This window comes from Ostrinia furnacalis, unplaced genomic scaffold (genome assembly GCF_004193835.3).
Source record: "Ostrinia furnacalis isolate ACB-3 unplaced genomic scaffold, ASM419383v2 OfSCF7657, whole genome shotgun sequence".
Taxonomy (NCBI): Eukaryota; Metazoa; Arthropoda; class Insecta; order Lepidoptera; family Crambidae; genus Ostrinia; species Ostrinia furnacalis.
Genome location: NW_021137896.1, coordinates 452,989 through 479,458, shown reverse-complemented (window position 1 = coordinate 479,458; position 26,470 = coordinate 452,989). Strand labels below are relative to the sequence as shown.

The 26,470-nt window shown below is 41.2% G+C and overlaps 1 protein-coding gene across 4 annotated transcripts; it reads left to right on the top strand.

Moving 5' to 3' along the window:
- The first annotated feature begins 1,435 nt into the window (after positions 1 to 1,435).
- LOC114365830 (phenoloxidase-activating factor 2) lies at positions 1,436 to 26,470 on the top strand. Of its 4 annotated transcripts, none has more exons than XM_028322508.1 (10): positions 1,436 to 1,594; positions 14,543 to 14,714; positions 15,357 to 15,508; positions 16,324 to 16,480; positions 17,153 to 17,280; positions 18,066 to 18,175; positions 19,097 to 19,258; positions 20,300 to 20,370; positions 21,336 to 21,428; positions 26,224 to 26,470. In XM_028322508.1, the coding sequence occupies exons 2-10, from the start codon at positions 14,544 to 14,546 to the stop codon at positions 26,413 to 26,415; spliced, it is 1,236 nt and encodes a 411-aa protein (XP_028178309.1). In that variant the 5' UTR covers positions 1,436 to 1,594; position 14,543; the 3' UTR covers positions 26,416 to 26,470. The 4 variants fall into 4 exon arrangements, with proteins under 4 accessions (XP_028178309.1, XP_028178308.1, XP_028178311.1 ...); XM_028322507.1 differs by having other exon boundaries at positions 20,300 to 20,417; positions 21,383 to 21,428; XM_028322510.1 differs by lacking the exon at positions 26,224 to 26,470 and adding an exon at positions 22,811 to 22,919 and having other exon boundaries at positions 21,336 to 21,382.

Sequence of the window (26,470 nt, the reverse complement as noted above, 5' to 3'; positions counted from 1 at the left end):
AGATAAGTCCCAGATAAACTATTAGATAAGTCTTAGATAGTCTCTTAGATAAGTCCCAGATAGTCTCTTAGATAAGTCTCAGATTGTCTCTTAGATAAGTCCCAGATAGGCTTTTAGGGCTTTTAAGACCTGTACTTTATCTGTCAGATAAGTGTCTGCTCTATCGTAGTTTATCTGTCAGGTAAGTCTGCTCTGTCGTAGTTTATCTGTCAGGTAAGTCTGCTCTGTCGTAGTTTATCTGTCAGATAAGTGTCTGCTCTATCGTAGTTTATCTGTCAGATAAGTTACAATTGTAGTTTATCTGTCAGATAAGTGTCTGCTCTGTCGCAGTGTATCTGTGAGACAAGTCCACCGAGCGCGTGTCCCGGGGTGCTCGCGGCCCGCGGTAGGAGCAGGCGGCCGGCACACTACACTCTGTACTTCATGTCGGCCGCTTGTCTCGGCGCCGACCAGCAGTACAAGTTCCCGGCCGCGCGGCTGAAGCGGCGTCTGACTCCGGCGACCACGAGTCAAGTGTTTCTAGTTCATAAGTGATGTTTGGAAAATAAATGAATAAAGTGAGATTGGTTTTATTTTATCTGCCAGATAAGTCCCAGATAAGCTATTAGATAAGTTTATTTGTCAGATAAATCCTGGATAACCCACTAGATAGGTTCTAACGAAAGGCTCTCTGAAGGTTTAGTTACTTATCTGTCAAAAAAGTTTCAGATAGGCTACTAGATCAATGCCGAAAGGCTTAGAACTGTCATCAGTTTTATTTGATGTTGAGTATATTTATTTCCCAATGAGTAGCTATCGTAAATTAAATTCAATGGTTTAAGGAAATAAGGATAGGATATTTTGTATAGTTTATCCCTATAGTTAATTAGTGGTTTTGTAAACAACATAATATTATTCAAAATAATTGATTTTACTTTCTTAGAATATTACGAGCGCATTTTGTTTTACCTCTTTTTTATTTAATAAAACTTGATTGAGTATGTGTATTGTCGGCCGTTTGGTGAAGTGGTTCAGAACGGACTACTACTCGTATGCAAGGTCCCGGGTTCGATTCCCGGCCGGACAGAAATTGAAATGCTGAATTTTAATTTCTGTGACGGGTCTGGGTGTTTTCTATGTATAATTATGTACCTATTTATTTACAAAAAATATGTTTATATCCGTTGTCTAGTACCCATAGTACAAGGACCTATAACTCTAAACAAGGACCTAAAAGGCTCTGAAATGCCCATGCTTTTAACATTTATTTACAAATTTTCTTAGCGGGATTTGAACTTGCGACCTTACCTGATGGTCAATGTACACATAAGTACCTAATTTAATGTCCAAAAAAGCAGGCAATCCTACCGCCCCGTGCCTCTATTGTATTAATACTAACTTAATGTATGTATATTATTATCTCATCTACCGGTTTCTCAACTCGTCACACAATGTACCTACATGGTCAGTCAGTTGTCGTCGGCCAATCGAGGAGGCGCGACCTTTGCTCGCGAAATGGTTAATTAAAAAAAACATTCAAAGATTCAAATTTGAATTCGAAATTAGTGTTGTAGAAAAAAGTTTTGTGATTTTGCTGCTCAAGGAATCGAATCACGTGAGTTTTGTGTTTTTTTTATTAAATTAGACAAAAGATTTGTTTACCTACTTCAATACGGTTAGATCATTAAAACATAATTTGTTGGATAAGCTATACCTAGCGAATTGAACGAGAAGTTTATTTATATTAAAACTTGTGTTAAATAATACGTGTTTCCTTAGCCTTCTAACCTTGAGAGAGAAAAAAAGATTGTTACATCGAGTGTCTACTTCTTGTTTTGCAAAAACTGATGCGATTTTGTTAAGACAAAAGAATCAAATTCTGTTGTTAGCATAGCTTTTTAGGATGACCTTTGTTTACACTTTTGTGTTGTGTATGAAGGTAGAAGGTAGCCGCTTAGAATTATTTTGTTTACACGTATGCATTTAGTAAATGTTAAGCAGAAATCTATCTTATTAGTTAATGTAGCACTAGCATCTTACCGCGGTTTTGCCTGCTTGTTCCAATCTTTTTCAGGCGAACGAAAGTACCTATACAATTATTTATGTGGGTAGGTGTTAAAAGCATACAAATTAAAAATGTCTTGGACAAATTCAATAAACAAACAAATTACTTAATTTTATAATTAATAACTCATCGAACAAACGAACGAACGAACTCATCATAAGTAATTATAAGAAAAAATATTTTTTAAGAATAATGTTTTGTTTTTTTTTGGCGAGAAAAGGACGGCAAAAATAAAAATCGTTTTGGTTTTTACATGAAAATAGTTAAGTACTTGAACAGTGCTATAAAGTTTAGAAAGTATAATAACACCAATAATGGCGACATTTTGTGTCTACAACTCACGCAAAAAGTGGTGGACGGATTTTGATGAAACTTTGAAAATGTTAAAGCTACGTTTTGCTAAGGCTGGGTTACACCATCTTTTACTTTGACTTTAACAAATGTCAAAAGTCTGTCAAACTCCATACAATAACAACGGTTATCGTTATAGTTACGGTTAAAGTTAGGTGGTGCAACTCAGTTTAAAAGCAACGAAGTTATTCAGCTAATTTGAAGATAAGGATACCATATTAATGATAGATTGCCCGGTGCTTTGTCCTGCTGGAAGCTCTTCTGGAAGGACTGGTTTTTTGTTCTAAACGTCCTGCCAGAAGATTATCGCAAGTCCTGCCCGCAGTACGCAATTTGTACGTGTTTGCTTGCTGGTCCTTCCAGCAGTACGGTGACCTTCAAATTTGAACTCATCCTCACCAGAAGTAGTAAACACTTGGTTAGTGTTTATTAAATAAAAAGTCATGTCGTAGAATCATTTCGTTTAATCAGTCTTTTACTTTTCTTAATATATTATAAACTTGTTTATCTTCTTTTAACTTAACTAATAGGAACTATAATAAGGAACTTTAAATTAATTACTTTGGTACGTCACTTTGTATTAGAAATTACACCTATCACTTACAAATACACTACAAATTAAAAACAAAAACAAGAAATAAATTATAAATGTTTGATTAGGTTGGAATACTTCACATTCATTATAATATTATCGCCAAAATGTTGCCGACTCCAGGCCCGGCGCGTCAAAATGTGTCGCGCGAGCGCGAACGCGCTGCCCCCGTGTATACTCGTGCGCCATCGGGCTTCGACTAATGGTTAGTCGCGTTTTTCGATATTGGGCACTATTGGGTGAAAGAGAAAGAAACACTCTATTTTTTCGTGTAAATTTGAACTTTGTACAATGTATACTTACGAAACTGTGATCTTTTAATTTTGCGTCCTTCCGGAAGTACTTTAAGTCCTGCTTGCAGGACTCCGGGCAATCTATCATTAAGTATGCGGGTATTTTACTATGGGGCTTACTTACTATGGGGTTTTACCATTGTGAGCGGTTTTATACCCATTTTCCAGATAATGGTTTTGCAAAATCGCTCAATATGGGAATCTACATGAGCTGTTCAATATTTCCAGTTTTCTATTTCGCAAAATCGCTCAACAGTGCGCTAAATTTTTCCTTGTTATTCGATTAGTTAACTTAACCTCAATCTTAGAAGCGTCTTACTCATTGATAACGAAATAGCTAACAAACAAGTTTATTCCAACGATTTAGATACGTCAAATGGCAAAAATCAAACACTATAAAAATTACATAATTTTAAGGTTGTCCAACGTGACAAAAATCGTTACTTTTTAATCCAAAACAAAGAGACGTAGGGAAAATTCAAACGTGTCAAATGTAGTCCTTGAACTGTTGTATAGCATAAAATATATTTTTTTCAACTATTTCTGTCCAGCAGTAAAAGAGGAGTAGGCTTTACAAAATGCCCATTTGAGGCGGATTGAGGACTCTAATCGGCTTAATAATCCAGTAGGTAGGTACATAATCATATTGATAGTACCGCCTTCCTGACCATGTCATAGCTGGGACGGTTCAGTGTAGGTCATCTAGTTATTTTTAACCTATGTCACTGGAATATCCCCTGACCTATTTGGAATAGAACTACGGATTTCCTTGAGTCCGGTAACCACAGATAATATTGTTGTTATGGTGGCAGACTAAGGATGAGTTGCACCACCTCACTTTGACCGTAACTATAACGATAAACGGTGTTTTTTGTATGGAGTTTTTTTTATGTTTGTCAAAGTTAAAAGTCTTAAAACGGGACTATTCCCACCTCTCGTTCCCACCACTGCAACTCCTGTGTAGCCAGGATCAGCTTGACCGCCACAAAAACCCAACCAATGAAGGTCAAGTTTGTCCCGGGGGAAAGTTAAACTATCATTGGACCCGCAACGAAATGACATTGGGAACTTTTGCCCCACTTTTCGAAAAGTAGCGGACACAAACGAAACCTATCACAGATGATACATACTAATATCCAATGAATTTCCGTGCATTTTTTTTTCTCTCTTATATGGGAATATTGAGAAAATGAAGTTTTAATATTTTATTTTATTTTACATTTAGGTAACATTTTTGACGACATCCGTGGCGGAGAGGCGCACACACCGGTTTTCAAGGTGTGCCGGGCCAATCCTGAGGTCCCGAGTTCAATTCCCGGCCGGGACAATATAGAAAACGATCTTTTCACATTGTCTCTGGTTTGGGTGTGTTGTGGTTCGTCGTTCCCGATTTCCATAACACAAATGCCTTAGCTACTTATTTTGGGTTGGAGTAAACTATTATCTATCCCATATATTACACAAATAAATAAAGATAAATAAAACAAATCGAATTAAAACCAAAATTGCACTGGTAGTACTTATGCTAATTTATCTTAAAATTGGTCATTTATGTGAACTTCAAACTCGTGTCATATAAATTCTAGTGAACAAAACATATACCGAATTTAGGTCATGAGAAACTTTAATAAATGCATTATTTGTTTCATAAGTTACATTTCAATTATCAAAAATAATTATTTAAAAACCAAGCATCAAAATGTTATCCATAATATCCTTGATTCGGGAGTGTCACGAAATAGGGGACACCCGAAAAATAATATGTACGCTATTTCGTGAGTCAATTAATCGCAATTTTAAAGGAATTCTACGTTTTCTTATAACTTTTTTCTAAGCCAAATCAATTGTCAAGGAACACATGAAACCACTATTACAAGTTTTATTCAAATGGGCGTTCCTTCGCCTTTCCATAAGCTTAAGAAGTTGGAGCGCTAACCTTAGGGTGAGAGCAACCTTTGCACGCCGTACGGCTGTTTTTGGCTCTCTGAGAGTTTGAAGCTTCGTATTGCTCTCATTTTTGGCGCCACAATGTTGGTACTTGGCTTTTTAGATAGCTTAAACAATAGAGTTTATGTAGTAATGAAGAATTTTTATAAATAATATTCCATTTGCTTATTATTTGAGCTAGAAAAAAAACTTACGAACTTACGTACTATCACGAACTAGTAGCCGTTTACCTTATTTTCAACTTAGACTCGTCATATCTCAGAATTCCCATATCTCACAATATAGCGCTTTTAAGTGAATATACCTACAAGTATAAAGCTTTGAAATAAAATACGTTTCATCTTTGTCCGCCGTGGGGCATTTCCTCATATTAAAGTTCCCAATGTCCTTTATCAGAAGAACATAGAAGGAGTTCGAAATTAAGGTTTGACTTCCCTCTATTGCAAAGCGGATGACAGGTGACAAACAAAGGTTTAAAACCTTTAAGAAAGTTAAAAGTCTGTTAAATTTCATGCAAAAAGAAGAAGCACCGGTTATCGTCATAGTTACGGTTAAAGTAAGTTGGTCAGCATAAGCCTGGGTTGCACCAACTGACTAAACTGAGACAAACGTCAAATATCTGTCAAACTTGAAACTCCGTACAAAAAACACTGGTTATCGTTAAGTTACGGTCAAAGTTAGGTGGTGCAACTAAGTTTAGATCAGTGGTTCTTAACCTTTAAGTCACGAGGGACCATTTTACCAAATTTCTGTCTTGTCAGGAACCACTTGTATTTTTTTTTAATCCTATGAAAGGGGAGGTCGATTTATCGCCCACTGTGCGCCGTTTGAGTTGTGTTGACTCGACTCATCACGTCACGTCACTTGTTTATTACGATGTCTTCGTGGACCACTTGGAATGCCTCCAGGGACCACCAGTGGTCCGTGGACCACCGGTTAAGAACCACTGGTTTAGATGGTGGTAAGGTCGCCTGGTTTTAACCACATGTTACCTAAAAAAAAAGAAAGTTCTTTCTGTGGGTGCAACCCAGCCTAAGTTGAAAATGTTAGCTCCCACTGGGAATCGAACCCGGGACCTCTGGGTCTAAGATAGGACCTACTTACTTACCACTAGACCACAGAGGTGGGTATTTATTGCCATATTTATGTTTGTTATGTTTTCTACAATAAATAAATAAATAATAAACATAAGCGGAGTAATTTACAAGAATGTAAACTCATCAACAATAAATAATCAAGTAAGTAGGTAAGTAAAACAGGAAATAAATTATATCAATATTAATAAGTCAATATCAGTCACTGAGTGAACTCGCTCAAGAAAAGATACGGTGTTATTGACCTCAAAATATTGTGTGAACTAAAGTTTATATTGAACTAAACTTTTACATTGATTCCGAACAGCTGACAGTATAAAAAATGTGTTGAGATTCGGTTACGCCCTCAGATTCCCTTCCTTCATTGCCTGTGAGACCTCATAGTAATGTTTGTGAATACGGGTGTAAGTTATAATAAGTTATTTTATGTAAATATCAAACCATTTCAAACTCATTACATAGTTGAATGTGAAATAAATAATAATTTATTGTATGTACCTATGTAGGTAGGTAAATACTAGAGATGTAACGGATAGTTGTTTGGCCGGATACCGGATACCGGATATCCGGCGAGCTTCTAGGNAAATTTCATGCAAAAAGAAGAAGCACCGGTTATCGTCATAGTTACGGTTAAAGTAAGTTGGTCAGCATAAGCCTGGGTTGCACCAACTGACTAAACTGAGACAAACGTCAAATATCTGTCAAACTTGAAACTCCGTACAAAAAACACTGGTTATCGTTAAGTTACGGTCAAAGTTAGGTGGTGCAACTAAGTTTAGATCAGTGGTTCTTAACCTTTAAGTCACGAGGGACCATTTTACCAAATTTCTGTCTTGTCAGGAACCACTTGTATTTTTTTTTAATCCTATGAAAGGGGAGGTCGATTTATCGCCCACTGTGCGCCGTTTGAGTTGTGTTGACTCGACTCATCACGTCACGTCACTTGTTTATTACGATGTCTTCGTGGACCACTTGGAATGCCTCCAGGGACCACCAGTGGTCCGTGGACCACCGGTTAAGAACCACTGGTTTAGATGGTGGTAAGGTCGCCTGGTTTTAACCACATGTTACCTAAAAAAAAAGAAAGTTCTTTCTGTGGGTGCAACCCAGCCTAAGTTGAAAATGTTAGCTCCCACTGGGAATCGAACCCGGGACCTCTGGGTCTAAGATAGGACCTACTTACTTACCACTAGACCACAGAGGTGGGTATTTATTGCCATATTTATGTTTGTTATGTTTTCTACAATAAATAAATAAATAATAAACATAAGCGGAGTAATTTACAAGAATGTAAACTCATCAACAATAAATAATCAAGTAAGTAGGTAAGTAAAACAGGAAATAAATTATATCAATATTAATAAGTCAATATCAGTCACTGAGTGAACTCGCTCAAGAAAAGATACGGTGTTATTGACCTCAAAATATTGTGTGAACTAAAGTTTATATTGAACTAAACTTTTACATTGATTCCGAACAGCTGACAGTATAAAAAATGTGTTGAGATTCGGTTACGCCCTCAGATTCCCTTCCTTCATTGCCTGTGAGACCTCATAGTAATGTTTGTGAATACGGGTGTAAGTTATAATAAGTTATTTTATGTAAATATCAAACCATTTCAAACTCATTACATAGTTGAATGTGAAATAAATAATAATTTATTGTATGTACCTATGTAGGTAGGTAAATACTAGAGATGTAACGGATAGTTGTTTGGCCGGATACCGGATACCGGATATCCGGCGAGCTTCTAGGCCGGATAGCCGGATATCCGGCGGCCGGATAGTTGTCCCATTGTCATGTTGCATGTCGTAACGAGTTTAGCGCTGCACAGGTGCTTCGAACGCGATCAGTAGGTCTAGTAGACTAGACAAGTCACACTTTTCGAAAATCGAATTTTTTCGAATAGAATGTCAGATTTTGCCACTCGACTAGTCTTTTTCACATAAGATGATCCGTATGACACTTCAAGGTTATCCATATTACGCATACTACATACCTATGCATAATATTTTTGAAAAAATATTTGTATTTTATTAGCAATATAATAATAAAAAAAAAACTACTTGTCTTGAAATATATTATAGTAAAATCTGAGTCCATTGATTATATTTTAATTAAATACGATGTAAAAATATTTTTTGTGTGAAATGGATGATGATAGATTTAGTGCTGGGGTATTTGTTGTATAACAAAATCGATTATTTCTAGAGATGGGCCGACTAGTCGGGAAAGCCGACTATTCGGCATAATTTGTAGTGGGCCGACTAGTGACGACTATTCGGCAAAATATGCCGATTATAATCGGCGCATTACAAAATTAAATATCTGAATGAAATAAAACTCATAATCACCAAGATTGTTATGAGGTGGACCAAGGGCGTTTATCTAAACCACTTTTGACTGCAAAAAATCAGTAAAAAGTGGTCTCACCTGATTTAAAATTTTGGCATTCAGTCTCAATTCATACAAAGATAATATTAGTTAAAATTACCAGGAAATCATCAAAAATGTGTAAAGTTTATGTAATCTGTCCATATAAAAATTATGACACTTTTTTTTTCGCGGAAAAAAAGTATGTAATTGCTAATCTATCCTGCAGGGAATTGGTAGATTATGTGGGGCTCGTCTCATCGGAAGGATGATGATGACCCACATAAATAACCCCTGAGATCGCCTTAGTGTGAAGAACTACCTGTATCCTGTGTGAAGAACTGCCTATCCGACGGTGGGTGGCAGTCCGTGCTATGTAGGCGGGGGCCCCCTGCTCGCTGACCATCACCGTGGAGGGTGGAGAGGAATCAGTGGGCCTAGGATGCGTACCGCGATAAGCGCATTTTTGCCCATACATTTTGACGTCGATAAGTAAAAATAGAAACGCAGCGTGGGACGTCCACCTACAAGGTGGACCGACGACATCGTAAAGGTAGCAAGGAAGCGCTGGATGCAGGCTGCTACCAATCGATCAACGTGGAAAGCATTAGGGGAGGCCTATGTTTAGCAGTGGACGTCCTATGGCTGAAATGATGATGATGAAGTAAGAATAATATCACGGCGCGCATCCTAGCCCAGCAGGAGGCGATCATACTGTCACCTCTGACCCCTCCGCCGCGCCGTCGAAAATTATGACATCTACCTTAGGTACTGTTAGGTGATTGTAATTTTGCTTTTTATTTTTTCTCATTAAAGAAATCTAATTTCTCAAGAAGTTATATTTATCTCCTTAGAAATCTAGATTATTCATGTTTCTTTGAGAAAATCTAGATATTCTTCGGACAAGTAGGTAATAGAATGATCGGCATTGCCGATTAGTCGGCCGACTAATCGGCAATTTGAAAACCGATTAGTCGGCTAGTCGGTTAGTCGGCAAAGACCATAGTCGGCCCATCACTAATTATTTCCGTGGTTCATTAATCGATTGCAGTGAATACTTAGTTATTAAAAACATTACAAAAATCAACTATATTTTTCGATTGTTGACTTTAATAAACGAATTGAAAATAAATTAACAGTTTTTAATTTAAAGAAATAAAACCAGTACTTTTTAGAAATCGTTTTTTTTAACAAGAAGTCCATGGAATTTGAATATTATCAATAAAAAATTGTTACAATAATATTTGTAATTAAAAAAAACATGTTTTTTGTTAAATAACACCTATACAAAATATTTCTCCAAAAATAGGTTTTACTAACTCTTTGAAAAAAATCGATAGATAAATCGCTATGGTTTAGTTATGTGACATCTCTAAAGGCCTTAATATGGCTTTTTTTGTAACTTTTTGGACTTTAGATAAAAACCGTCATTATTATAAGCCATTTTATTGATATTTGACTCAAAGATTNTATTCGGCAAAATATGCCGATTATAATCGGCGCATTACAAAATTAAATATCTGAATGAAATAAAACTCATAATCACCAAGATTGTTATGAGGTGGACCAAGGGCGTTTATCTAAACCACTTTTGACTGCAAAAAATCAGTAAAAAGTGGTCTCACCTGATTTAAAATTTTGGCATTCAGTCTCAATTCATACAAAGATAATATTAGTTAAAATTACCAGGAAATCATCAAAAATGTGTAAAGTTTATGTAATCTGTCCATATAAAAATTATGACACTTTTTTTTTCGCGGAAAAAAAGTATGTAATTGCTAATCTATCCTGCAGGGAATTGGTAGATTATGTGGGGCTCGTCTCATCGGAAGGATGATGATGACCCACATAAATAACCCCTGAGATCGCCTTAGTGTGAAGAACTACCTGTATCCTGTGTGAAGAACTGCCTATCCGACGGTGGGTGGCAGTCCGTGCTATGTAGGCGGGGGCCCCCTGCTCGCTGACCATCACCGTGGAGGGTGGAGAGGAATCAGTGGGCCTAGGATGCGTACCGCGATAAGCGCATTTTTGCCCATACATTTTGACGTCGATAAGTAAAAATAGAAACGCAGCGTGGGACGTCCACCTACAAGGTGGACCGACGACATCGTAAAGGTAGCAAGGAAGCGCTGGATGCAGGCTGCTACCAATCGATCAACGTGGAAAGCATTAGGGGAGGCCTATGTTTAGCAGTGGACGTCCTATGGCTGAAATGATGATGATGAAGTAAGAATAATATCACGGCGCGCATCCTAGCCCAGCAGGAGGCGATCATACTGTCACCTCTGACCCCTCCGCCGCGCCGTCGAAAATTATGACATCTACCTTAGGTACTGTTAGGTGATTGTAATTTTGCTTTTTATTTTTTCTCATTAAAGAAATCTAATTTCTCAAGAAGTTATATTTATCTCCTTAGAAATCTAGATTATTCATGTTTCTTTGAGAAAATCTAGATATTCTTCGGACAAGTAGGTAATAGAATGATCGGCATTGCCGATTAGTCGGCCGACTAATCGGCAATTTGAAAACCGATTAGTCGGCTAGTCGGTTAGTCGGCAAAGACCATAGTCGGCCCATCACTAATTATTTCCGTGGTTCATTAATCGATTGCAGTGAATACTTAGTTATTAAAAACATTACAAAAATCAACTATATTTTTCGATTGTTGACTTTAATAAACGAATTGAAAATAAATTAACAGTTTTTAATTTAAAGAAATAAAACCAGTACTTTTTAGAAATCGTTTTTTTTAACAAGAAGTCCATGGAATTTGAATATTATCAATAAAAAATTGTTACAATAATATTTGTAATTAAAAAATACATGTTTTTTGTTAAATAACACCTATACAAAATATTTCTCCAAAAATAGGTTTTACTAACTCTTTGAAAAAAATCGATAGATAAATCGCTATGGTTTAGTTATGTGACATCTCTAAAGGCCTTAATATGGCTTTTTTTGTAACTTTTTGGACTTTAGATAAAAACCGTCATTATTATAAGCCATTTTATTGATATTTGACTCAAAGATTAATGTGTTTCATTTTATTATAGGAAATTTTCGTAGTTTTTTAATATCCGGTATCCGGCCGGATAGTGAGCTACTATCCGGTATCCGGCCGGATAGAAAATTTAGGCCGGATATCCGGCCTACCGGATAGTTGCCGGATATCCGTTTCATCTCTAGTAAATACATGCCTGTCAATCTTAAGTTATGTGTAAGCCGTAGGGTCGCTAATACCTATAAAGTATTACATTACTGGTTCGATTTGAAAAATGTTTTTTGTGTTGGATAGCTCATTTATCGAGGAAGGCTAGTTTAAAGCCATTAGTGGCGGAGCATTAAAAATGTTGCAAAAACGGGAAATATTATTTCACACGTAAGCACAGTATAGTACTAGTACCTAATACAGGTAACAGACATTACAATGAATTGCTAAATAACGAGGTATTGTTTCTAGAATGACATTAGACAATCAGTGGGTTCTAAAGGACAAAATAGCCGGGTCACGGGGAGTAACCTTTTTTTCCAGAACGCATCTAAAATGAGCATTTGGAAACCAATTTATTCGAAGATCCGGTTTCCAGTTAATTACCACACAGCAAATAAACTACAGTCAACAGCGAAGGCAGTAGACTGACGTCATCACATTATTTTTATTTTTATTAACTGGTTCAGTAGACGTCATTCTGGGAAAAAGAAAAAGAAAAAATAAATGTTCGACGATAGGTAATCTGAAAAATCTTAAATTAATTAAAGAATCAGCCAAACCAACGCGATCACACGCGATCACACGCGATCAGTCGGTGTGCAACGGTGGCGATCAATGCATTTAAGTTTGACTTGGTTTGACTGAACCTTAAAGCAGAATAATTCCGGAAGAGTCTTCCACCGACTTGGCCCACTTTTTGCTTGGTCCACGGACCAAGTCGCCGGTTCAAATTTGTAAATATTTTTTATTCTGGCAACTGGCACCTTCAGTGTTTTATTTAGCTTTTGCCCCCGGTTTCACCCACCCACGTCAAATTTGGTTTGTCACATATCGTCATAAATTATAGCCTAAATGTTTATTCTGAGTTAAAAACAATAATGCTGTATACAAGTAGTTATTGCGTGAAAGAGTAACAAACATGTTAATATCCAAACATCCATACAAACTTTCGCATTTATAAATATACTCGTATTAGAAGAGTAGGACACCAAATCTTAGTGGACCCAGGCAGGCATCCCCAACCAAACTTACAAAAAAAAAACCCATAAAACTGATTTTACTTTGGCAAGTAGGCAGCACCGTTAACTCTACCCTACCACTGCTTCGAAAGGCTATACGGTTGTTGTTGATCCCATACCGAGTTGATAAGTGTATGACCCTAAATTACCTTAGATCTGATCGTGCCATCCACAAAGACGCGGCCCACCAATTTTTGGTCTCGGTCGCGCGGGGTGCGGGGAGTTTGATCCGAGCAATCCGAGCGGCATTATTGTAGTGTGCGTGTGCACTCATGGATAATTTTGCGTGTACCGATAACACTCAAACAGCGGAAAAATGGAGGGGCGCGTCTTCGTGATCGAAACGATCTTATAACAAAATTAGGTTTACCTTTTGTCAAATCAATGTTGTCAAGTACCATTAAAAGGGTTACTGACCCCACTTCTACTGTGACAATACAGCATGCAACGTCGGGTTTTCCTCAAGATTATAAACAACGATATTTGCGAAACCGAGTGTTTTAATGTCAATGTCGTTGCACGACGATAGCAGAGAGGTCAGCAATTATTTTTTTATAAAATATAATATTTTATATTTTATCTTAAAAAACGAAACGTCACTGACTCACTCATCACGAAATCTCGAAAACTACAAGTGCTAGGAGTCTCAAATTTTGCATGGGGGTTCCTTTTAGAACGTAGGTGCTCACTAAGACGGGATTTTGCGAAATTCAACCCCTAATGGGTTAAAACGGGGTCCACGCGTACGAACTACGAAGTCGCGGGCAGACATAAATTCTATCAACAATTTAGTTAGTTATGGTTTCTTGAACATTTTTCCTTGTTTTGGCATGCAATGCGTGGTTTTAGCCAATTAAAATAATAATAGTGTGTGTTAGCATGGTCAATTGTCCATAAATCTATAAACACTATTGTATTTAAATTTTAACATTCATAAATGGTTTATTGAATGAATTTGAAGATAAAAACCGGCCAAATTTCCAGGTTCCGTATACAAAGTACATAATGTAAAAAAATAGTTTGTTCCTGAAATTTTCGAGCAAAAAACCGGTGAATTAATCACGCTTGTTGTTTGAAGGTAGCAAGAAGGCGCTGGACGCAGGCCGCTACCAACCGGGCAGCATGGAAAGCATTGGGGGAGGCCTATGTTCAGCAGTGGACGTCCTATGGCTGAGATGATGATGATGAAGACGTATTATTTTTAGGCCGGGCAGAAATTGAAATGATGAATTTTAATTTCTGTGACGGGTCTGGTAGTTTTCTGGTATCCGTTGAGCTAGCACCCATAACACAAGCATATAAGTTGCTTACTTTGGGGCTAGCTGGCGCTGTGTGAAATTGTCCAAAGATTTATTTATCAAATCAAATCATTTATTTGTAAAAACATAGGTGAACAGGTGGAATTCAGGTGGTACATAATTAGAAGAGCTCTATGTTTGGCCTATGAGTGGCATACATCATCATCATCATCATCATTTCAGCCATAGGACGTCCACTGCTGAACATAGGCCTCCCCCAATGCTTTCCTTGATCGATTGGTAGCGGCCTGCGTCCAGCGCTTCCCTGAGTGGCGTTACATATTATTATTATTAATTTATTTATTTTCTCTTTGCAGAATGCGCGCCTTCATCCTGTCAGTGCTGGTGACAGGCGCCCTGGCCCAAATCACGGTGGACCCCAAGGATCTGGAGGAAATCTTCGGCAGGCCAGATGACCCACCCACCAGTTCCACCACCACCACCACCACCACAACTACTACTGTTAAGCCTGGGCCGGGGCTTGAGACTGTGAGTATCATCCAGGTCTTTTCTCCACCAGGGATATCCGTAAACGTAACCGAAACTTTCGGATATCCGAAATAAAAAAATATCCGAAACCGTAACCGATTCAAAAGTTTCGGATAGTTTCGGATGTAGGCAGTTAAATTTTGTATAGCATCATATTATTAAGTTAAGCATAAAACAGCTCGATTCACCTTTATAATGCCATTTAGTATAATTTTTTTTTTATTACTTTTTATTCGAATTTATAAATGTACCGTGTTGGACAACTATTGCAAATTGTATTCTAAAGCACAGATATCCGTAACCGAAAGCGAAATAAAAAAATATCCGTAACCGTAACCGAAACCGGTATAATACTATTCCTATATCCATAACCGAAACTACTTACATATCTATAACATCCCTAGTCTCCACTACAGGAATAAACGATGTGTCCAATAATAAATTAAATAATAAAATAATAAAAAAGAATTAAATAATAAAAAAGACCGACGACATTATAAAGGTAGCAGGAAGGCGCTGGACGCAGGCCGCTACCAACCGGGTAACATGGAAAGCATTGGGGGAGGCCTATGTTCAGCAGTGGACGTCCTACGGCTGAGATGATGATGAATAATAAATTAATATACATTTCCTTGTCCACAGTTCACAGTGAAGCCCACAGACACCCCAACCACCATGGTAGACAAAGACGGGAATGCCTGCAAGTGCGTCCCTTACTACCTTTGCGATCGTGACCGGAACGGAATTAACATCAAAAACGCATCGGTGACGGGATGGGGAGAGCTCGATATCAGGTGAGTTTCATCATAATATAAAAGCGAAAGGTCACTGACTGACTCACTCATCACGAAACCTCAGAAACTGCAAGTGCTGGGTGTCTCAACTTTTGCATGGGGGTTCCTTTTAGATCGTAGGTGCTCACTAAGACGGGATTTTGCAAAATTCAACCCCTAAGGGCATAAAACGGGATAAACGCGTACAAAGTCGCGGGTGGCCGCTAGTACCTACTTACTTATTGAACTAGAGTCGCTGAATAGCCCCACGGATTAGCAAACTGAAGTGGCAAGGGCAGGACACGTATGTAGAACTGACGGCCGATGAGGTAGCAAGGTTCTGAAGTAGACGCCACGTACCGGAAAGCGCAGCGTAGGACGTCCACCCACAAGGTGGTTCATAAAGGTAGCAGGAAGGCGCTGGATGCAAGCCGCCACATACCGGGCGATGTGGAAATCATTGGGGGAGGCTTATATTAGCAGTAGACGTCCTATGGCTGAAATGATGATGATGAACTACCTAATACTGTGTTGCTGGGTATTGTCATGCGAGTTCTCAGACGCGCTGTACACGGGGCAGCCTACTTTTGCCAGAATACATGGCCTGTCATCCACTTTGCACTGGAGGCAATCGAACCTTAACTTCGAACTCCTCCTACATATGTTCTTCTGATAAATTTTCGTTGCGGGTCCCATGACAGTTTAAAAACTTTCCTCTGGGACAAATACCTTTACTGGTTGGGTTATTGGCGGTCAAGCTCTAGATTCTGGCTACACAGGAATTGCAGCGGTGGGAACTAGAGTTGGGAATTATGTTGTGCACTTGCCATTTCCAGGTTCGGCGAAGACAAATGCCAGGTGACGGTGGAGCTTTGCTGTACGGAGCCCAAAGACGAAGAGAACGTGGTGATCCCTGACGTGGATCCCTCGGAGCTGAAGGGATGCGGGTACAGGAATAAGAAGGGGCTGGACTTCACCATCTCTGGTGGAAGTGTGAGTAACTTTTCATTATTAAGTCATTTGGTCTCCATTGCAGGAGTACGACCTTCTCTAGGTAAATTTAGGAGTCAGATAAGTCAGAGGAGATCCACAGGAAAACTAAAACGTACCACAAACATTACTATGAGGTCTGCGCGTGGACGCACAGGGTGACACACGAACCAATCACAGAGCTCTATTCAAATCATAAAAAAAAAGCTTGGCATCAGAAGGGTTACGAATAGGTATGATAGGTACCTACTCTTCTTACCAGTCAAAGACACGTGCCCAGGGTTTTTATGGCCAGTTGAAACAGGGGGAGTCCTATGTTCAGCAATGGACGTCTTGTGGTTGAAATAATGATAATGATAAGATGTTATCTCAGATAATAGAAGGGATCATAGTTTAGATCATAGTTTTTTTTATTTAATGCAAAATACCAATGGATTTGCTATAGGTCCTTACATGTGGTAAATGACTCCATTGTTCCTGTAGTTCTTCGTTTCACTTCTGTTATAGCACGTAACGACGCATTATGCAAAAATATCGGAGAACATTTCGGCTGAATCGCGACTAACCTGACGTCGCGGGCGATGTTCGTTTCTGGGCATATCGCGGAGACACGCGCCACGCCCCCGTTTCATATCTATATTTTTTTCTATGATCTTAGGATGTTATAAATTCCAGGGCAACGAAGCTCTATTCGGAGAGTTCCCGTGGGTGATCGCGCTGATTGACATCAACGGCTCCTACGCAGGAGTTGGTGTGCTGATCCACCCTCAGGTCGTCATGACAACCGCCCACGTCGCTTACAAGTAAGTACAAATACTGTGTTATTACAAAAAACTTACTTTTTAAAATGTATTTTCTATACTAAAGGTCATAGCATACTTATCAACCCAGAAATGGATCAATACCGTATCGCCTAGCGCCGCGCGGTCAACCAGGCGTCCACCCTACGTAAGCCTACCCTACGTAACCGCCTCTGTGGTCTAGTGGTAAGACCACCTGCTTCAGACGCAGAGGTCCCGGGTTCGATTCCCAGTGGGGGCAGATTTTTCTGTTCGGTTTGGTTGGTGGTAGGGCTTGTTCTAAGTCCGCCTGGCTAGCTACCATCATCTTACCTAAGTCTGTCGCCATAACAACAATGTTAACAGCATTATTGTGTTCCGGCAGTTAGAGGTAAGATAGCCAGTTCCTTCGTGGTTGAGGATTCCGGGTGAAGCTCGCCTCCACCTTCGGCCTGATCGTCACTTACCATCAGGTGAGATACAGGCCAAGAGCTTCCTCGTTGCGGATAAAAAAAAAGCGCGTAACCTAAACAAATCGGCATCAACTTGACTTCGGGTGAGCGCCGCCAACGCGAGGCGAGGTATTTACGTTACTGTGCGGAAAAGTGTGCGTTGCAGTATGTGTTTCATACAAAAAATACTACCGCATTGAGTTAATACGGTTATGATCCCTTTCCGGCTTGATTAGTGTGCTAAGTCCTTTACGTTTTTCCAGATATAAGGAATGTATTTGGTTTTACTGGCAATAAACGTTTTATTTATTTATTATTATTTATTGTAGCTTATTTATTTTCTCTGTGTTCCACCAGGTACACCCCCGGGAATCTAAAGATCCGCGCTGGAGAGTGGGACACTCAGACGGCGGACGAGCGACTCAAGCACCAGGAGAGAGTCGTCTCCGAGATCTACATCCACAAGGGTATGGTCTAGCTCAGAGGTTCCCAAACTTATTTTGTCTACTGCCCACTTTGAGAATAAATTCTTTTTGGCGCCCCCATTTGTAGTCGAGTGTCGAGTGCTCAGTCGGTGTCTAAGAGTCCTCCTAGTAAATGACGCCTCCCAAGCCTCTACGCAACGTCCCGATTTTTTTTCTGGGTCTCTTACCGCCCTCCTTTAATCCTGCAGTGCCCACAAGGGGGCGTTATCGCCCACTTTGGGAAAGACTGGTTTAGCTAGATAGATAAACTGTTAATAAATCTGAAAAGGTGACGTCATCATTTACGGGACTATCCTGACTCTCGCTCCCACCGCTGCAACTCCTGTGCAGCCTCATCTACAACTTGATTTCCGATAACCCAACCAGTGAAGGTCAAGTTTGTCCCGGGGGAAAGTTAAACTGTCATTTGACCCTCCAGTTCAAAGCGGATAACAGGAGACAAAACAAAGGTTTAAGTAACCTTTAAGAAAAGCCCGTTTTTTCAGTTCCACCACCATCACACCCGATATTCCCTTACAAATTGCTGACTCTCTCGACCCTCTGATAGTGATGCGACTCTAGTTATTTTACAATTTAAGTCAATGCACCACGGACAGTAAGAATCAATGATGATATCTTGTGAGTTATTAGCTAAAGCCTGGTCCGTGAGCACCTAGAATTTTGTCCAATGACCCCAAGCTGCCCATCCTTGTCGCTTGCGCGTAATTATGTTGCTGTCGCGCTCGCACACTCACTGCGAGCGCGCGTCGCACAGTCGCGACAGCAATATAATTACGCGCGAGCGATAAGGATAGTTAGCTTGGGGTCATTGGACAAAATTCTACGTGCTCACGGACCAGGCTTTACCTGCCAATAATATTTACTTCTGGTGAAAATGTTAGTAAATCAAGCCTTCTTCAACAGACTTCAGGAAGAACAATCTGTTCAACGACGTGGCGCTGCTTCGGCTGGAGTCGCCTGTGACCCTCGGGCAGCACATCAACACCATCTGCCTGCCCGCGCAGGACGAGGACTTCGGCCAGTACAGGGACTGCGCCGCCAATGGCTGGGGGAAGGACGTGTTCGGTGAGGACCTTGTGGGTGGACCGACGACCTCATAAAGGTAGCAGAGACTGCGCCGCCAATGGCTGGGGGAAGGACGTGTTCGGTAAGGACCTTGTGGGTGGACCGACGACCTCATAAAGGCAGCAGGAAGGCGCTGGATGCTGGCCGCTACCAACCAGGCGATGTGGGGAGGCCTATGTTCAGCAGTGGACGTCCTGTGGCTGAAATGATAATGATACACTGCAAAATGTAGCCTGTTCGTTTCAACCAAGTCCATGCGCGTGCGACGAAGACTTGAGAAACTTGAGACAGATTCACTCAATGGATGGGGTAAAGACGTATTGGGTAAGAGGCTATCCAAACCACACCATCACTTTAAAAATTAGAGCGCGCTAGACTTTCTACTCAGGTTCTTCCGCCGCCATTTCAAAACAAGTCCCGACCGGACTCATCTCAAAGCAGGGCTTTTTAATCGTGTTACGAGCTCCTGAGCTATTGGTGAGTTCTCTCTTCTCTCAAAGACTCAAGATCATTGGTTCCCAAACTTATTTGAGACGCGCCCCCTTTCGACCATACAATTTTTTTTGTGACAGGAGGCAAACGAGCAGAAAATCCCCCCCCCCCCTCCAGTCAAGATTATTTATTTATTGGTCTTATCGAGCAGTCTGGAATGCATTCTCTCAGCGGTCGCAGGTTCCTTACAGATGGCCCGCGCCCCCCTTTAAAGGCCTTTGCGCGCCCCCCACTTTGGGAACCAATGCTTTAGATGAAAGCTATGTCAGTCTTTCTTTCTCTTTCTCTGGGTCCCATAGTTTTGGAGTAGACGTGAGCGGGAAGCGCAGAAAGACTGACCTGAGATGAAAATCAAAAAAGGAAGATGCGTCACTAGTATCTCGCAGGGTCTGGCCTCGTGTCTTGTCTCGTAAGTAGGCTGCCTAATTGAGGTGCACTGTCACTTTCCGACTCGCTGACTTGCTTGCACCCAACTTGGAGGAATACGCCTGAAAAAAAGTTCGATGTATTCGACGTTTACAATAATGTCCTTCAATATCATCTCCCCAGGTACCCAAGGCCTCTACGCGGTCATCCTGAAGAAGCTAGAGATCCCGATGGTTCCGTACTCCCGCTGCCAGGAGTTGCTGCGGCGGACGCGGCTCGGGAACAACTTCAAGCTGCACAGGAGCTTCGTGTGTGCCGGAGGGGAGGAGGGGAGGGATCTGTGCACGGTAAGAATTAAACTCCTACTAGGTGGACCGACGATCTGGTAATGGTCGCGGGAAGAATCTGGATACGGGAAGCGCAGGACTGTTCATTATGGAAAGCCTTGGGGGAGGCCTTTATCCAGCAGTGGACGTCATTTGGCTCAAACGAAGGAAGGATTAAAAAGACTCAAGGGACCTAAGACATACTAGTCTTTTCGGATAGAAAAGACTCAAATCACTCAAGACTCACGGCGATCGAAAGACTCAAATCACTTAAAGGGACTGAAAAAACTCAGACTTAAAGGACTGAGAAGACTTAAAAAGACTCAAGACTCGCAAGACTAGAGACTAGTCTCAAGTCATGCCAGGAGTTGCTCCGGCGGACGCGGCTCGGGAACAACTTCAAGCTGCACAGGAGCTTTGTGTGTCCCGGAGGGGAAGAGGGGAGGGATCTGTGCACGGTAAGAATTAAAAAGACTTGAGGGACCTAAAACACTTTCAGTCCGAAAAGACTCAAATCACTAAAGACTAAAGGCAAACGAAAGGGACTGAAAATACTGACTCAAAGCACTCAAAGACTTATTGTGAAGACTTAAAGAGTCAAAGGACTGAAAAGACTGAGACTTAAAGACTCAAAGGACTGAAAAGACTAAAATCACTTAAAGGGACTAAAAATATTCAGACTCAAAGCACCCAGACTTATTGTGAAGACTGAAAGACTCAAAAGACTGAGACTTTAAGTCTCAGACTCAATGGACTGAAAAGACTCAAATCATTCAAGACTCAAGGCAATCGAAGGATTCAAAGCACTTAAAGGGACTAAAAATAGACAGACTCAAAGACTTAAGAAGACTCAAGACTCGCAAGACTTGAGAATAGTCTCAAGTCTATGCCAGGAGTTGCTGCGGCGGACGCGACTCGGGAACAACTTCAAGCTGCACAGGAGCTTCGTGTGTGCCGGGGGGGAAGAGGGGAGGGATTTGTGCACGGTAAGAATTAAACTTCTACTAGGTGGACCGACGATTTGGTAAAGGTCGCGGGAAGAACCTGGGAAGCGCAGGACTGTTCATTATGGAAAGCCTTGGGGGAGGCCTCTGCCCAACTGTGGATGACATTTGGCTCAAACGAAGGAAGAATTAAAATGACTTGAGGGACCTAAAACACTTTCAGTCCGAAAAGACTCAAATCACTCAAGACTAAAGGCAAACGAAAGGGACTGAAAATACTGACTCAAAGCACTCAAAGACTTATTGTGAAGACTTAAAGAGTCAAAGGACTGAAAAGGCTGAGGCTTAAAGACTCAAAGGACTGAAAAGACTCAAATCACTCAAGACTCAAGGCAATCGAAAGACTCAAACCACTCAAAGGACTGAAAATACTCAACTCAAAGCACTCAAAGACTTATTGTGAAGACTTTAAGACTTAAATGACTCAAAGGACTGAAAAGACTCAAATCACTCAAGACTCAAGGCAATAGAAAGACTCAAAGCACTTAGAGTGACTGAAAATACTCACGCTCGTATTCACAAACATTACTATGAGATCTTACAGTGCGCGTGGACGCACAGGGTGACACACGAACCAATCACAGAGCTCTATTCAACGCTGTGCAAGCATTGTTTGTGAATACGGGCGTCAGACTTAAAGAACTGAAAAGACTAAAAATACTCATGACTTGAGACTATAGTCACGCCAATAACTGCTGCGGCGGAATCTACTCAAGCCAAGGCCTTTACGCAGTCATCCTGAAGAAGCTAGAGATCCCGATGGTTCCGTACTCCCGCTGCCAGGAGTTGCTGCGGCGGACGCGACTCGGGAACAACTTCTAGCTGCACAGGAGCTTCGTGTGTGCCGGAGGGGAGGAGGGGAGGGATTTGTGCACGGTGAGAATAATGTTAAGACTTAAAGACTCTAAGGATTGAAAAGACTCAAATCACTCAGGACTCAAACCACTTAAAAGGATTGAAAAGACTCAAATCACTCAAGGCAATCGAAAGACTTATAGCACTTAAAGTGACTGAAAATACTCAGACTCAAAGGACTGAGACTGCTTAAAAAGACTCATGACTTGCAAGACTAACGCCCGTATTCACAAACATTACTATGAGGTCTCACAGTGCTCGTGGACACACAGGGTCCCTAAACCTATTCATAGACAATACCTAAGTGGCGGAGTGACACACACGAACCAATCACAGAGCTCTATTTAACGCTGTGCATTCGATTTACTGGTTCACTAAAGCAAGTATCGTTTGAGAATACGGGCGTCAGACTTAATGAACTGAAAAGACTAAGACTCAAGACTCGCAAGACTTGAGACTAGTCTCAAGTCATGCCAGGAGTTGCTGCGGAACAACTTCAAGCTGCACAGGAGCTTCGTGTGTGCCGGAGGGGAGGAGGGGAGGGATCTGTGCACGGTAAGAATTAAATTCCTACTAGGTGGAACGATGATCTGGTAAATGTCGCGGGAAGAACCTGGATACGGGAAGCGCAGGACTGTGCACGGTAAGAATTGATCTTCTACTAGGTGGACCGACGATTTGGTAAAGGTCGCGGGAAGAACCTGGGAAGCGCAGGACTGTTCATTATGGAAAGCCTTGGGGGAGGCCTTTGTCCAGCACCAGCAGTGGATGTCATTTGGCTCAAACGAAGGAAGGATTAAAAAGACTCAAGGGACCTAAGACACTTGAGTCACTAAAGACTCAAGGCAATCGAAAGACTCAAATCACTTAAAGGGATGGAAAAAACTCAGACTTAAAGGACTGAGCACACTTAAAAAGACTCAAGACTCCCAAGACTTGAGAATAGTCTCAAGTCATGCCAGAAGTTGCTGCGGCGGACGCGGCTCGGGAACAACTTCAAGCTGCACAGGAGCTTCGTGTGTGCCGGAGGGGAAGAGGGGAGGGATCTGTGCACGGTAAGAATTGAACTCCTTCTAGGTGGACCGACGATTTGGTAAAGGTCGCGGGAAGAACCTGGATACGGGAAGCGCAGGACTGTTCATTATGGAAAGCCTTGGGGGAGGCCTTTGTCCAGCAGTGGAAGTCATTTGGCTGAAACGAACGAGGAATTAAAAAGACTCAAGGGACCTAAGACACTTGAGTCTTTTCGAATAGAAAAGACTCAAATCACTCAAGACTAAAGGCAGTCGAAAGGGACTGAAAATACTCAGACTAAAATCACTTAAACTCGAGGCAATCGAAAGACTTAACCCAGCTAAAGGGACTAAAAATACTCAGACTCAAAGCACTCAAAACTTATTGTGAAGGCTTTAAGACTTAAATGACTCAAAGGACTGAAAAGACTAAAACCACTCAAGACTCAAGGCAATCGAAAGACTCAAAGCACTTAGAGGGACTGAAAATACTCACGCCCGTATTCACAAACATTACTATGGCAAAAAGATTATGAGACATGTAGAGGCTCCTTAAGAGCAAAATGACGATTTGTAAGAACTATTTATTAGTCCAAACAAATAAAGAAATTTTGACTTTGACTTTTTGACTTTGACTATGAGATCTTACAGTGCGCGTGGACGCACAGGGTGACACACGAACCAATCACAGAGCTCTATTCAACGATGTGCAAGCATTGTTTGTGAATACGGGCGTCAGACTTAAAGAACTGAAAAGACTAAAAATACTCAAGACTTGAGACTATAGTCATGCCAATAACTGCTGCGGCGGAATCTACTCAAGCCAAGGCCTTTACGCGGTCATCCTGAAGAAGCTAGAGATCCCGATGGTTCCGTACGCCCGCTGCCAGGAGTTGCTGCGGCGGACGCGGCTCGGGAACAACTTCAAGCTGCACAGGAGCTTCGTGTGTGCCGGGAGGGAGGAGGGAAGGGATCTGTGCACGGTAAGAATTAAACTTCTACTAGGTGGACCGACGATCTGGTAAAGGTCGCGGGAAGAACCTGGATACGGGCAGCGCAGGACCGTTCATTATGGAAAGCCTTGGGGGAGGCCTTTGTCCAGCACCAGCAGTGGACGTCATTTGGCTCAAACAAAGGAAGATTTAAAAAGACTCAAGGGACCTAAGACACTTGAGTCACTCAAGACTCAAGGCAATCGAAAGACTCAAATCACTTAAAGGGACGGAAAAAACTCAGACTTAAAGGACTGAGAAGACTTAAAAAGACTCAAGACTCGCAAGACTTGAGAATAGTCTCAAGTCTATGCCAGGAGTTGCTGCGGCGGACGCGGCTCGGGAACAACTTCAAGCTGCACAGGAGCTTCGTGTGTGCCGGAGGTGGGAGGGGAGGGATCTGTGCACGGTAAGAATTGAACTCCTACTAGGTGGACCGACGATCTGGTAAAGGTCGCGGGAAGAACCTGGGAAGCGCAGGACTGTTCATTATGGAAAGCCTTGGGGGAAGCCTTTTTCCAGCACCAGCAGTGGATGTCATTTGGCTCAAACGAAGGAAGAATTAAAAAGACTCAAGGGACCTAAGACACTAGAGTCTTTTCGGATAGAAAAGACTCAAATCACTCAAGACTCACGGCAATCGAAAGACTCAAATCACTTAAAGGGACGGAAAAAACTCAGACTTAAAGGACTGAGAAGACTTAAAAAGACTCAAGACTCGCAAGACTTGAGAATAGTCTCAAGTCAATGCCAGGAGTTGCTGCGGCGGACGCGGCTCGGGAACAACTTCAAGCTGCACAGGAGCTTCGTGTGTGCCGGAGGGGAAGAGGGGAGGGATCTGTGCACGGTAAGAATTAATAAGACTTAAGGAACCTAAAACACTTGAGTCTAAAATCACTCAAGACTCAAGGCAATTGAAAGACTCAAAGCACTTAAAGGGACTGAAATACTCACGCCCGTTTTCACGAACATTGCTAAGGGTGACACACGAACCAATCACAGAGCTCTATTCAACGCTGTGCGTTCGATTTGCTGCTTCACTTAAGCAAGCATCGTTTGTGAATACGGGCGTCAGACTTAATGAACTGAAAAGACTAAGACTCAAGACTCGCAAGACTTGAGACTAGTCTCAAGTCATGCCAGGAGTTGCTGCGGAACAACTTCAAGCTGCACAGGAGCTTCGTGTGTGCCGGAGGGGAGGAGGGGAGGGATCTGTGCACGGTAAGAATAATGTTAAGACTTAAAGACTCTAAGGATTGAAAAGACTCAAATCACTCAGGACTCAAACCACTTAAAGGGATTGAAAAGACTCAAATCACTCAAGGCAATCGAAAGACTTATAGCACTTAAAGTGACTGAAAATACTCAGACTCAAAGGACTAAGACTGCTTAAAAAGACTCATGACTTACAAGACTAACGCCCGTATTCACAAACATTACTATGATGTCTCACAGTGCTCGTGGACACACAGGGTCCCTAAACCTATTCATAGACAATACCTAAATGGCGGAGTGACACACACGAACCAATCACAGAGCTCTATTTAACGCTGTGCGTTCGACTTCATATAGCGTTGCTGCTTCATTTAAGCAAGTGTCGTTTGTGAATACGGGTGTTATAGTCTCAAATCAAAAGTGAGAATAATAATGATAAGACTTAAAGACTGAGATTTAAAAGACTTAACGGACTGAAAAGACTCACGGCTAAATTACTAAAATGTCAGGAGACTAAAATTTTTAGAAAAATTCAAAGTACTGAAAAGACTCAAATCACTCAAGAATTAGGCCTTCCCAACCTATCTGGCCAGCGTGAGGAGAGTCCTGCTTTTGCAGTGGAGTCTAAATGACCTGATGTTGATGATTTTAACCAACTTCAAAAAGTAAAAGTTTTATATTCCACTGTATTTTTCTTTCCAGGGTGACGGAGGTGCCCCCCTCGCGTGTCCCATCGGCGGCGACAGATACAAGCTGACCGGGCTCTCAGCGTGGGGCATCGGCTGTGGCACTAAAGATGTACCCGCAGTCTACGCGTCCGCACCTGCTTTCCGTCGGTGGGTAGACGAGAAAATGCAGGAGTGGGGGTACGACACACAGGTCTACACAATCTGAGATTAGTATGTGATTGAACTCTTTTTTAATTATTTTTAATAAAATTTTGAAGGTA

Bases quoted from the DNA above. Each gene is read 5' to 3' on its own strand.
- LOC114365830 (XM_028322508.1), top strand. From the start codon at position 14,544: ATGCGCGCCTTCATCCTGTCAGTGCTGGTGACAGGCGCCCTGGCCCAA. The intron at 15,509-16,323 runs GTGAGTTTCATC...TGCCATTTCCAG, and splicing joins TGGGGAGAGCTCGATATCAG to GTTCGGCGAAGACAAATGCC. The intron at 20,371-21,335 runs GAGTTGCTGCGG...AGTCTATGCCAG, and splicing joins TTCCGTACTCCCGCTGCCAG to GAGTTGCTGCGGCGGACGCG.